The following is a 12,624-nucleotide window of genomic DNA, read 5'->3' on the forward strand; positions in this document are numbered from 1 at the left end:
AATTCGCAGGGGTGTTTACGCGCGCAGGAGGGGGGTACATTAATCAAGCTCATGACGTCTCCTTCAGTTTTCATCTGGATAGTGACACCCAGGTAGTGCGCGCGGAGTATATGAGTCACGCATTCGCTGATAAAGGTCCTCCGGCGGCAGACAGCGTCACCCCTCCAACCGGTGTGTTGCCCCCACAGGTGCTACAGCGGGTAGGGAGGAGGGAGTTGGCCCCTTCCTCCTCTTATTTCCACCTCATCCCGCCGGACTCATCACCCGTCCTGATTGATCGTCGGGTGTCTTCCCGGAGGAAGCCCTCCTGCGAGGAGGACAGCGCGCGGGGGCACAGACTACGTGGGCGAATGAGGGAGTTCGGATGCGGGATTGATGGGCAAACACCTCCTGCACGCGGCAGCAGCGGCAGCAGCAGCAGCAGCAGCGGCGCGCGCCGGGGTCCCCGTCCAGCAGTTCCCGCAAGCAGAGCTGCCTTCCGCCCGTGGGAAAATGACAGTCAGGCTCGCGGTCACCTTTTTCACACTTCTTCTGCTCACCCGGGATGCTCGGTGAGTCCTTTCTGCTTCTAACTGATCAACAGCTGGGGGGGAAACTTAGCTAAATGAGGCCAATTGCGCATTTTGTTCCTTCTGTCTCAGGGCTTCCCCCATATAAACAAACAAGAAAAAAAAAATAGGTCCGACAAACCTTTTCACCTGGTTATACTCAATTATGCGCATCACTGTTTGTAGTGTTTTTTCGACTGCGACAAAAGTTTTTATTCCAAAAATAACAAAAACAACCTCAATTTATTTCATTAATATATGTTATTTATTTATTTTTCCTTACCCCCATTTCAGTTCTGACTTACTGGAATATGGCGACGACGAGGAGGACCTCCACGACACCACCGTCAACCAGATGCTGGTGCCCAGGTCTCACCAGGAGGACGCCACGCTCATCCTCAACAACCTGCTGAGGGAGTACGACAAGACCCTGCGGCCCGACATTGGTGGTAAGAGCAGGCATGGGAAAAGTTGGATGCTGATGTTGCTGGAAGGTGGAGCACACACCCACCTGCACCACCACTTCCCTTTAAGCTTAGCTCCTCTTCAGTGATCCGGATACTTAGACTTCTTTGATGACCATAAGACAAATGTGGACATATCGATCTTAAATTATTCACGATAAAGCCTCATTTGAATCATTTAGTTTCAAGCCATCAAACAAAATTGTATGGAAGCCCTGAAAAGCAAGTAAAAATAAAATAAATGATGCATTTCATCACCACCTTAAAACCGTTTCAGCAGTTGAAACCAGTTTTGACATCCTTATTGTAAACAAAGCAAAAAATTTATTATTATTGTGATAATTGGTCTGACCAATGGAATCTTTGTCTCGAACCAAATCTTGAATTCTTAATGTAATTTTATTTCTGAAAGAAAAAAAATCCACTAATGCAACTTTCTGTTATTGTTGTCATATATTTGTCTGCCACAAGGGGCAGGAGTGAGCCACTTTCCCTTGACTGACGTTATGGGTGTATACAACATATGTATTATTCCCCCATCCATCTACTATCTTCTGCTTATCCTATTGGTTGTTGGGGGCAATTGGTCTAAGAGGAAAACGCGGACATTCATCTCCCACTCTCGAGTACTCATGGGGAATCCCTTGGCTAGAGGGGATATACACTCTCTCCAGGAAGTTTTGGATCTATCATAGGATGCCCTCTCAGTGGAACATGCCTGAAAAACATCTAAAGGGAGGTGCCCAAACCACGTCGACTAACTAACGACTAACTGAAGGAGTAAAGGTGTTACTTTGAGTTGCTCCTGGGTGCCTGAGCTTCACACCCTGCCTCTACGGTTCAGTCCAGCCAACCTGCCATGGAATCTCAATTTAGCCTCAATTTGCATCTGGGATCCTACTCTTCTGGACATAATCCATATCTCAGAGATTCTATCCATGAACTCCAAAAAAAGGGATTTGTGATGGACAGCTCTGGCAGAGTCCAACCACCTTTTTTCCAAGAATATAGAGGAATGGTTGGGTTGGACATGCAATAATCCACAGAATGCAAGTGGAACGGACAACCAAATCTTCGTAGCTCCCTCAGGAACTTCGTCAGAGAAATGATTTGGCCCACTGAGGTTTGATGATTGAATTCTTGTGGTTGGAAAGAAAACAGTAGAGTGAACATCTCCAAAGGGACTAGGAAGAGTGACCACTATAAAGTTGGAGCACAGTCTCTGGTTCCCCTCAATAAAAATTATGACCAACGCCCTGGTCTGCCACTCCACAGCCCCTGTGACCTGGAATGTCTGGACAACCCAACAACATCCAGAGCCTTCAGTACCTTGGGCTATACTTAGTCCAACCTTGTCACCCAGCCACTAGTGAGCTCCGTATTTACTGTAGCTATGTCTTCTATGGTTTGTCTCAGACTCTACCTCATCCTGGCCCAACATTGTGAGTGAATTAAGGAGATCCTCAAAGTGCTCCTTCCACAGTCCAACACCATCCTGAATCTGGATCTACTATTTCTGCGTCTCCCAAACCACTTCTGAGATTGTATATCAAAATGTCCGACACAAACCTTGGTGGTGTTATTTAGAGTACACTGAGGGATGTAGAGTATGCTACCAAAGTTACTCAGGGGTATTGGTTCATTTTGCTGCCTCTTGTGGTAGAAAAGAGCAAATGAGAGAGTAATCTCTTTACCCTTGAGAGGTTATTTCAAAAATATTGAAAAATATATATTTTTTTCTCCTACAATTGCAATTTAATAGATTTTTTTTTTATTTTTACAATTACGAATTTAATTGGGATCAAATCAAATATGGCACCATAATCCAAAATTAGAAACTTCTAAGCTTTGAAACATGATTTAATAACTAATAATCTTCAATTTTAAATTACAGCACAAAGTCATTTTTTTTCAGAATTCCACCCAAAGGAATATCCAGTCTTCGTTTTGTGTTTAGCAGAGCCTGCAGAGAGCCAGACAGACTCAAATGCAGCGGATGAGAAAGCCAATAATTCACTTCGTATTCCAGTGAAAGGAAATTAGAATGAGATTTTAGCAAAGGGACATTAAAATAAGTTGAATGGTTGTAAAACGGGCTGTAAATAGAGCTGATTAGCTGTGGTATCACTTCAAAGTTCTTTTCTGTCAAACACTGATACTAACCAGTGTGGGAGAATTTATCCCAAAGTCTCTGGTTCCCCTCAACAACCCAGAGGCAATTATAAGAGCAATAATATGTACTATTACAAATAAAACCTTCTTGAAAACCAGACTCTGGCGGTCTTCTCCTCCGATCTCAGTCTGAAACTCAAACGGCTTTGTGCCGTTTTCGCAGGGAGAGAAGAGGAGTTGGCAACGTCCAGTTCAAATCCTCCGCTGATTGCACTCGCATCATTTCCACCATGTTTACAATGCAATCACTCCTCCGAGCTTCTGAGGCCTTTCTATTCAAAAACGTTTACTGGTTTGATACCTGGTGTGTTCTCACTGGTGGGCCGCTGCCTGGAAAAACCGCCGGTGATGATCGTCCGTACGGAACGCTGTTACCCCTCCGTTTCCAGAAAGTAGAAATCATCGTTTGTCATGGATTCCTGAGTGTTGAGTGCAGGTTGTGACTGCTGGTGACTCAGCTTTAGTATGATTGCGAGATATTTATGGCAAATGTAGGCATTGGCTCAATACTTTTCTCACATTGTTACTGGTACCACTTTTATTGTGCCTCATTATTTTATGTTTTAGTCAGAATCAATAGAATCCGATACGGAAACCATTTGGGAGCTGCCCTACATTAAAATTGAAGATTATGCACAGTTTTTGTTTCATCTTTGTTTGCTTGCGTTGCTTCCTGCAGCTTCTGGAGAAGACACCAAGCTTAAGTAAACAGCCTCTGTGTAAGAAAGGTTATATAACAGATTTCAGGGTTTCCTATGAGTTTTAAATGGAGGGCGGACTAATGACGGTAGCAAAACATGTATTTGTGTCACGCATTAACGTAACCCAAGTGGATTTTTATTAAAGGGTACTGTTGTGATACAGAGAGATACTGCAAACAAGATAAAATATAACTCTAAATGCTTCAAAACATGCAGAAATGAATAAAAGTCAATAAAAAAATCGACTTTTATTCGATATTCTTTTGTTTTTGTTGTCCCCTTCACATCATTTAAATGATCAGTAGTACAGCATGAGTATGAAAACCATGAGTTTCATTTTCTTGTCTGAAACAAATACCGGGTACAAGCCAAACAAATGCAACTGATTAAACTTGAACAAGCTGCGGTAGCTGTCTCCTGGAGTGAAATGAACTGTAAAGCTGGTTGCTGTAGCTTAATTCAGTAAGGCATCCATATAGTGACTAGAAAAAGTATTTACCTCTACGGATGTTTCACCCTTTTCTACTGATTTTAGTAGTTTTGGTAATGAGTTCATTCTTTCAGACTAGTGCTACTCAAACGACTTGATAAACTACATTTGTTTATGTTTATTATAGCTTTTCTTATAGACGCACTTCATTTCTCATTATTCTACAGCTTTTGCTTTCCCAAAGGCTACTTAAATTTAACCACAGGCTTGATTAATGAGATGTGTTCGAAAAGGAGCTACTGCCAACTAACAAATAGCACAGTTTCCCAAAAAAAAGTTAGGAGACTCTGTGAAACTTGAACAGTCAGTCTGGTACAGACAACAGCAAAAGAAAATGCTTAAAAAAGACGTTCCTTTCTTTGGAAGAAAAAAATGCTGGTATTCATATTTGCTGACAGGGTTTTTTTCCTAATCAAAAAGCTGCTATAGCAAAACTACAAATGTTGTAGTTTTTAAAAGAAAAATGCAAAACACTTTTTCAGTCTGGTTTTCGTACGTCATTGGTTTGATTTTGGTGACTGATCTGAACTGAAGGCGGAACAGTTCAGCAACCAAAATCTTTTACTGTGAAACATGCTGTGTTTTGATGTAGAAATGAGTTTTTTTTCCATCTGTTTCTATGAGCAGTACATCATCTGGATGATGTCATGCGTTCTTCCAGAAACAGAGTTTCTGAATACGTTATTCAGCGCCAACTGTTCCTTCACGAGGTGCCAGTTACCTGCTTGGCTACTCAACTGTGTGCAGATAACAAGCTTGGTGGTTCCTCCTCCCCTTAGTCCGGCAGATGATGACATTTCCCTTGAACATTACTAAAATAAATGGACTCTGACTAAAAGAAGGCAGCTTAGTTTATTGTATTTGATTTAGTGTTTAATATTTAATAGGGAAAAAAGTCTCTATACTCATCAATGTCAATTATGCTGAAGAAATTAAAACAGAATGACTGTCTACAAGACAAACTGGACTTCCAAGCTACACACTGTTCTTTTTGACAAAGTTTGAGTGGAACAGGAGATCTTTTTATACTTAAAGACCTACAAATTTATCAAGAGTCTGCTTGACTCTCAGATGTCAAGAGAAAGATAATGTTTCCAAATGTTATAGATCTGAGATTTAATGAGGTGATGGAAAATTTGACATGAACCCTGAATCCCTCTTTCGGCTGGAACTATTTCCTCGACTACTTCTAAAAAAATGCTATAAAGATGGATGTTTTCTGCTCCTGGGTTTTGGGTTAATCTGAGACTTTTCACATTGGATTTAGAACCGGGTGACGCACTTGATGAAAGTCCCTGAAGGGTGCTTAGGAAGTTGAAGGTTTTCACGAAGCCCTTCTTTGAAAATTTTTGTGATCCAAGCCAAACATTGATGACAGCTGAAAGTTGAAGCCTGGGTCCAGTTTCTTGGCTGGACGAAAGCTTTGCCGTTCAAGGGTTTGGTCTGATATTCAGAAAAGAAACCCACAGTCCAATAGAAATAGGTTTTAGGGTTCTACGAGACTTATTAGGTCTCACAACCAATGAGCTGAAACTAAGACTATCCAATTAGAAAGCTCTTATTTGATGCTGTAGAGTTTCACAGATAAAATTCAGCTGGTTAGATGAAGCAATGAGAAGATGAAATGTTGAAACTCACAAAATCATAAGTTAAGAACCTCGAAACATTTTAGTTTGATGCTGTCAGTCTTTCTTTCTGCTGTTAGAGTAGAACTTACATGAACTTTATGGTATTGAGCCAAAATGGTACAAAGGTACTTTTAATTTGTTTATATTTTTGTTGTAAAGTCATAAGTTAATAAAAAGAAAGTTTGAGAAATAAAAAGTAGATTAAATACAGCATTGAAGGTAATTAAAATGACATAACACCACCCTGAAGTCCTGAATTAATTTTCCCATTCTTAAGCTGGGCTTATTTTCATATTGTTGTTTGTGTTGCTCAGAATATTTAAGATGCCCAACTTAACCCGAATCTGACTCTTTTTTTTTTTGCATTTTGGTTCCCCCGGCAGCTTCCTCGGTTTGGATTTTCTTGTAGCTCACCTCTCAGGAGGGGAATCTCCGCACAGCTTTGCTTCCATAATTAAGGGTGAAATTTTGATGAGATCCAGTTGACAAACCTCAGTGTCAACTGAGCCCATGAAATGTTAATGTATTGGAAGGATAATGTGAGGCAGTGTGTGTGTGTCCATGTTGCATGAAAGAACCCGGTTGGAGATGACGCCGAGTCAACAACAGATCTGGGACAATAAAGTCATTGGAAAAGGAATAGAGTTCAGCTGAGAACAAACCTGAGAGAAAAACACACGGTAACTAGCACACTCGTGTAAACGGGTACCTACCGAAGTCTCGGCTCATTTCCCAAATACACCTGGATTTATTCTAAATCAAAGTAGTCCTCTACCTATTCAAACACACAGTGAAACACACCAAATCAAACAGGCTTTTCTGTTTATCTCTTTTTGCAAATGTGAGCAACCTTCTCGGTTTGTTTGTGAGCTGATGGCTGTGGAAGCAGAGTGCTCTCTGTTGAAGCATGTTCAATATTTCTGTGTTTACTGGCCATAACTCTGTTTTATAGCCTCATGTTGCAGCTAAACACACCAGTTAGATAAATCACTTTGTTAGCTCAAATCAAACAAAGGACCCTGGGTATAACTGATCTGATGGATGCTATAAAGAATTTAACATTTTTACAAAGAGTACTTTTTCTGAATAGAACATTTTTTAATAATCTAAGCTAGTAATGTAAAAATAGGGTTAGTCTAACATATAAAAACTGTTGGAAATGAAAGAAAATATTAGCTTGTAGGTGAATTGTTGTCATAATAACTGACCTAACTGGAGCTAGCTAAAACTTAAACGGGCTTGAAGTTAAACTAGAGAAATCCAAGACGCCGCAGCATAACAGGGCTATTATATTGTTTCCCTCCTGTCTCCTCCAGTCTTGTGAAGTCAGCTGTGAACTTAATGTTCATATAAAGTGGGTGACTGGTCCACTTAACGGGTAAAAAAAAAAAGAACGCGACCCAAATTTCCCCCCGAGCAGAACAAGTGTCGTGCTACACCTTAGCCGATAAGAAGCGGCGCAGACTGGATGGAGATGAGATGCTTTTGTGCCCCTATTGTGTCACTTTCCTTTGGGTTCAGAGTGTGTGATCACTGTGGGAGATCTTAGTGATCCTGCGCTTAAATGTGCATGGCTGTGTTTGTGCGTTACCGTTTGTGTGCGTCTCCAGTGGGGAATCGAAGGCAAAGTGGGCTGGAGTGAGATGCTGACTGTGCTCTTAAGACACACATCGCAGCGTTTGGGAGGCAGATTTATTCAAAGAGCTTAATTAAAGACTAAAAATGTATCAGCCCCCTAGTGCATTAAAAGATACGTTTAAGGCAGAGTTAAGTCTTTGTGCCCATGAGAACTGAAGCCATAAGAGAACAATCCGAGAGAGGCTTTAAAAGTGTGTGGTCAAAAACTATATATATATATTTTTTTTAAAAACTCAGAAAGAAAAGCTAATTTACAGACACATCTGTCAAACCGCTTGCATTCATTTCCACAGTTCACAAAGGTGGACAGACAAATTGCAAACTGTCTTGAGTACGTTCGGAAGAGTTTTTTCATAATATGCTGTAGATGTAGCAAGTTAGTTGACAATCAATGGGTGGTAAACTGACTAAATGAAAAACCATCAAGCATCCTGATGAACTTTAGTAAAACACGCATTTTAAGGTCATTCATTACAAATGTTCCATTTTTTCTAAAATAAACTTAACCATCTCTCCACCATAGTCCCCACAGTCTCTGAAAGGGAAACATTATTCCCCTTTTTCCTCTTAATCTCTCCCTTTAGATCAAAATCTCTTATAAAAATCAGACTTAAACCACTGACATAACCTTCCTCTTGACATCCAAGTCAAACAGAGTCTCAGTCATTTTTAGGTCTCTTATCAGATTTCATTCTTATAAAAAAGAAGCATTTGTCTACTGTTAGTAGTAAATAAACAATAACTAGATAGTATTATGTGATCCTTCCCTCAATTTGGAAGCTGAATATTTAAATAAATGTTAATCCTAACCACTAAAAGAATGTCTTTTTAAGAAGCAATAACACTGATTGAGTTATGGACAGTAATCTCTGGTAAAGCAGCTGACATTTGCTACAGGGACATAAAGGGAAATCACTATAATAACTCATGAGTGGTATAATTAAATCACTTTACATTTATGCTCAGAGGATTTCTTGTAATTCTTCACATTTACAACCAGAAACATAATTCCTCTGGTGTCCACATCCATTTGCACCCCTCTCTGAAAGTTCTTCCTCTCATTTCACACTTAGAGGATAAACACAATGCAGAATCATGCTGCATACTAATATGTGGTCCGAACTCGGCCACGGACCTGATCCTCTCTGTGTGGGATCAGACGCAGCGACTGCAACCAAAGGCGCTAATTGTCTGCAGCTAACAAGTTATTGATTTACACCGAAACGGCCAGGTCCCTCAATCATATCTGCCGTTATTGCTTTGTCAAATATGTCTGACAGTAACAATTACATCCGCCAGTGGCCAGGCGGAGAGTTCATACATTTAAATAAGACATCACTTGCCTTTCAGAAGCCGTTTTTATTTGAGCTATTAGTCATATATTCTTTTGTGATCGCATTTTGTTGTTTACTGTACACATGTCCAAAGATGTGACTATGCGTCTTGAGTGTGAGTGTCACTAAAAGGGACTTCAGAAGGATTCAGATGAAAGCCAGGTGTGAGTCAGAAATAGAAACCTGAATCTCCTCAGACATTGTTACTTTGCAGCTGTTTCCTGTCTCTTTCGCTCCATTTCCATCTGGTTCAACTCTCTGCATCTCATTCAGTCACCTTCCTCTTTTGGCCCATCTCTTACTCCCTCCATCATCCTGCCATTTTTTTTTTTCATCCAATAAACCTCCCTCTGCTTGCCATCAACGTCTGTGCCTGGCCACCTAAGTTATGTGCATATTAACGTTTGCAATTTTGCAGTTTTCGAGCGAAAGTTTGACCCACTTTTTGATTGCGTATTAAAATCTCATACATCCAAGTCAGAAGTCATGGCTGATTTGATCGGTCTTTGGTGGAACGCAGTATGGTGATTTTTCTTTGAGACTGCATGTAACATACCAATAAGCCTTCATGATTTATATATGACTACTGGTGCGGTCAGGGGAATAACCAAGTACACTCTTTCTACTTGTGTGTGATCTAGTAGGGAATGTTGCAACCAAATACTCTTTATTTGATCATCATTTGAGTGACCAGCTCTGCAAAAGCAGGAGTTTTGGCAGCGTGCTTTTCTGGAAAATGTGTAACACACTGCCAAGTTGGAAAGTGTTTCTGCTGCATCAGTGTGGGAAGTGTTCGAAGACCATTTCTACACAATTTGAAGCCCCTCATAGTAATTTAAGAAATATTATTCATAAAAGAAAATGTGAGAAAGTCCTACTGAATTCAGATCACGCAAAGTTAGGAGAAATGACAAAACTTTGGCTTGTGGAAGGTTAATGTTTGTTGCAGGACAATGAGAAAAAGTCTCTGAAAGGGTTGGCAAGATAATGAGACATCATTCTAGAGAAAGGTTTTAGTTTTGCAACGTTGCATCTTAGCTAACCAGGAATCTTCTGGTCCTTTGGTTCAATAGATTCAACAAAAAGAATGTTGTAGCAAAATGTCACAACAAAAAAAAGATATAAGCACAAACACTTTACACCAATTGTCAGACACGATGTAGGACCTGCTTTTCAGACACAGACCCCAATCATTTCCTAAAAAGCTTTTGATCGAGTTTAGAAGAAAAACTCGGAGTGTGTTTGCCTTTAGAAAGTTAAAAAACTTTAATCACAAACACACAGATAGACCTGTGGGTAATTTGATTGAGTTGCTCTCTCCTGGCCTCCGTGGGATCTGCGGCAACCTGCGTGGTTCTTTATTTTCTGCTTTGTTTTCTTTTTGGAACAGCGATATGATCAACAACTTCCTCTAGGCAGATTCAATTAACAGCAAGAAGTAGCCCTGAACCTCATTAGAGATGTAAAGCAATGCATGTTCTCATTTTGAAAAACTGTATGCGGTCCTCTTTGGTAATTACCAATTTTCCGATTGAAATGCCTTTTAACCGCCTCGCATTCAAATGATTACATAGTTAATGAATTGGCTTACTATTTTCTTAACAGGGTGTCGGTCTCATCATTGTGACTACCCAGCTGGATCAGAACAAGCAAGAATATGTGGGAGGAATTAAAAAATGCACTGATTTTTGCACTGATAGCTGTAATAATTACATTTAAATATATCTTCTGGCTTCTGGAGGAAGCAGCTTGTAAAATCCATCTTCAAATCATTTTAAGACACAACCAGTTCTTAGATACTAGATACTAGAACGTTCACTGGTCTGGTTTGCCTTTAGACTGCAAGAAAAGAGGTGTAAGTAAACTTCTGGCTTGAACTGTAACACAGCCAGTAAATGTTCTTCCTGCTTTGCTTTTTAAATGAAATATTTACAGCCTATATTCAGTCTTTACCTGCGCCCGCTTGCAAGCCACTGCTTGGAAGTCGGGGGGGAAAAAACCTTCTCAGACATCCATTATTTACAAAAGTCGTTTCAACAAGAAAAATGAGAGCAGATTTAAAGTCTTTTTTTTTTTATCTCCCCTCTTATATTAAGTGTTAATCTGTGATCTAGAGAATTTCATATTTAGTGGTTGTCTTATTTCGCTTGTCCTTTTCTTATTTGTGTTGTTGATTCACTGCTTTTTACCAGAGTTTTCACGTTAAATGACATTGATTTATCTTACATCTTTGGTTAAGTTGGGACTTAAAGTGACTTGTTTCTGTAAATTACACGCTTTGTTACATCAGCGTTTGGGAGCAACTGAGCAGGACTGAGGAGATAACGATCAGTTTTTCTTTAGCAACTTAAGCTTGCAGGTAAAGCAAAGGCATTGGTGACTGCATGGGCGAATGCTGCTAATAGAAAACTGGAATTTTGAACAAAACTGGAGCTGCTTTCATGTAAAAGACAGACTTACATTTCAAGATTTCATCACTTTAGTCATTGTATAAAATTCTATTATCACATTAAAAGCAGTCTTTTCAGCATTCCTAAATTATATTCAGACAAGATATTCAAATAAAAAATATTCAGTAAACATTTAAGTGTCATAGCATCATATTATAATTTATGTATTTTAAGATCCTTTGATAGGTTAGATAAGTGGTTTGACTTAAAACTGCCAAGGACATTTAGAAGAAAAAGTAAAAAAATAATAAATTGCAATATTATTTAACACATTTATTTAAATATATATATTTGTTACTTTTGGGAGTCAGCCATTACTGATTAATCCTGTTGTGTCTGTAGCTTTTAAAGAGCCACCTAACATTTACCAGCTGCATTAAGGGACAATCCCAGAAGATAACAACACCTTGGACACAGTTAAATAGACGCCCTCTGCACCTCCGACTCAGATGTTTCTCTTGTCTTTTTTTTTTGAGGCAACTCCTTCCTGACTGGCCTCCTCTCCATCTTCGCAGGCCCGACATTTGGCACAGCGGTGTCACCACAGCAGCTTAAAGGACAAACCGCACACAAGCCTCTTCAATTTTTCAAGTCCAGTGACATTTTGTTAGATGAAAAGAAGTTTAGAGTCCTGGCAAATGCTTCTCCTCACATCTGAGGTGACCAGGTTAGCCGAGCCGACAGTGTCCCACAGGGCGGGAGCTTTACACAAGATGCAAATTTAGGGGGGGAAAAAATGCACACGTGAGGCAGCACTTATCCTGCTAACCTTTTATAAAGCTCTTTGATGCAAGTATGACTCCAGAAGCATGTGTGTTCACTGGAGGAAATTAATTCACATAAATCCTGGAGTCTCACTTCGCTGATGTAGCATTTCATCCCCCCCGCAACATTGTCCGCAGAAGGTTGAAAGTGCAAACTAAGTTTTCCGTGCCCCGAAGATAGCCGTTTGTCATCACGACCATCTTCCTACATTACCCAGAATTCAAGTTGGTTGTAAATTTCAATAAGGAGGCTTGCTGCTACATCTATATTAGCCTTCCAGGCATCGTGGGGCGAGAAGGCAGGCGGCAGCTGGTGTGCAACAAAGAAAACATGCATTAATAATGCCGAGGATGTGTTTGGATAAGCACCGAAGTTTGTTTTAATATACAGGCTGTAGACAATGATGTTAATGATGATGATGGAGCACAACAATT

The 12,624-nt window shown here is 40.0% G+C and overlaps 1 protein-coding gene across 1 annotated transcript in view; it reads left to right on the forward strand.

Annotated features, from left to right (window-relative positions):
- Nucleotides 1-20: 20 nt before the first annotated feature.
- The window catches only part of LOC114141233 (gamma-aminobutyric acid receptor subunit gamma-3-like), an 86,799-nt gene continuing 74,195 nt past the window's right edge, over nt 21-12,624 (forward strand). Inside the window, exons 1-2 of the mRNA XM_028011720.1 lie at nt 21-551; nt 843-997. Coding sequence (XP_027867521.1) covers nt 376-551; nt 843-997 — 331 coding nt within the window. The 5' untranslated portion in view covers nt 21-375. The remainder of the gene's footprint in view (nt 552-842; nt 998-12,624) is intronic.

This window comes from Xiphophorus couchianus, chromosome 24 (genome assembly GCF_001444195.1).
Source record: "Xiphophorus couchianus chromosome 24, X_couchianus-1.0, whole genome shotgun sequence".
In the NCBI taxonomy this organism is placed as follows: domain Eukaryota; kingdom Metazoa; phylum Chordata; class Actinopteri; order Cyprinodontiformes; family Poeciliidae; genus Xiphophorus; species Xiphophorus couchianus.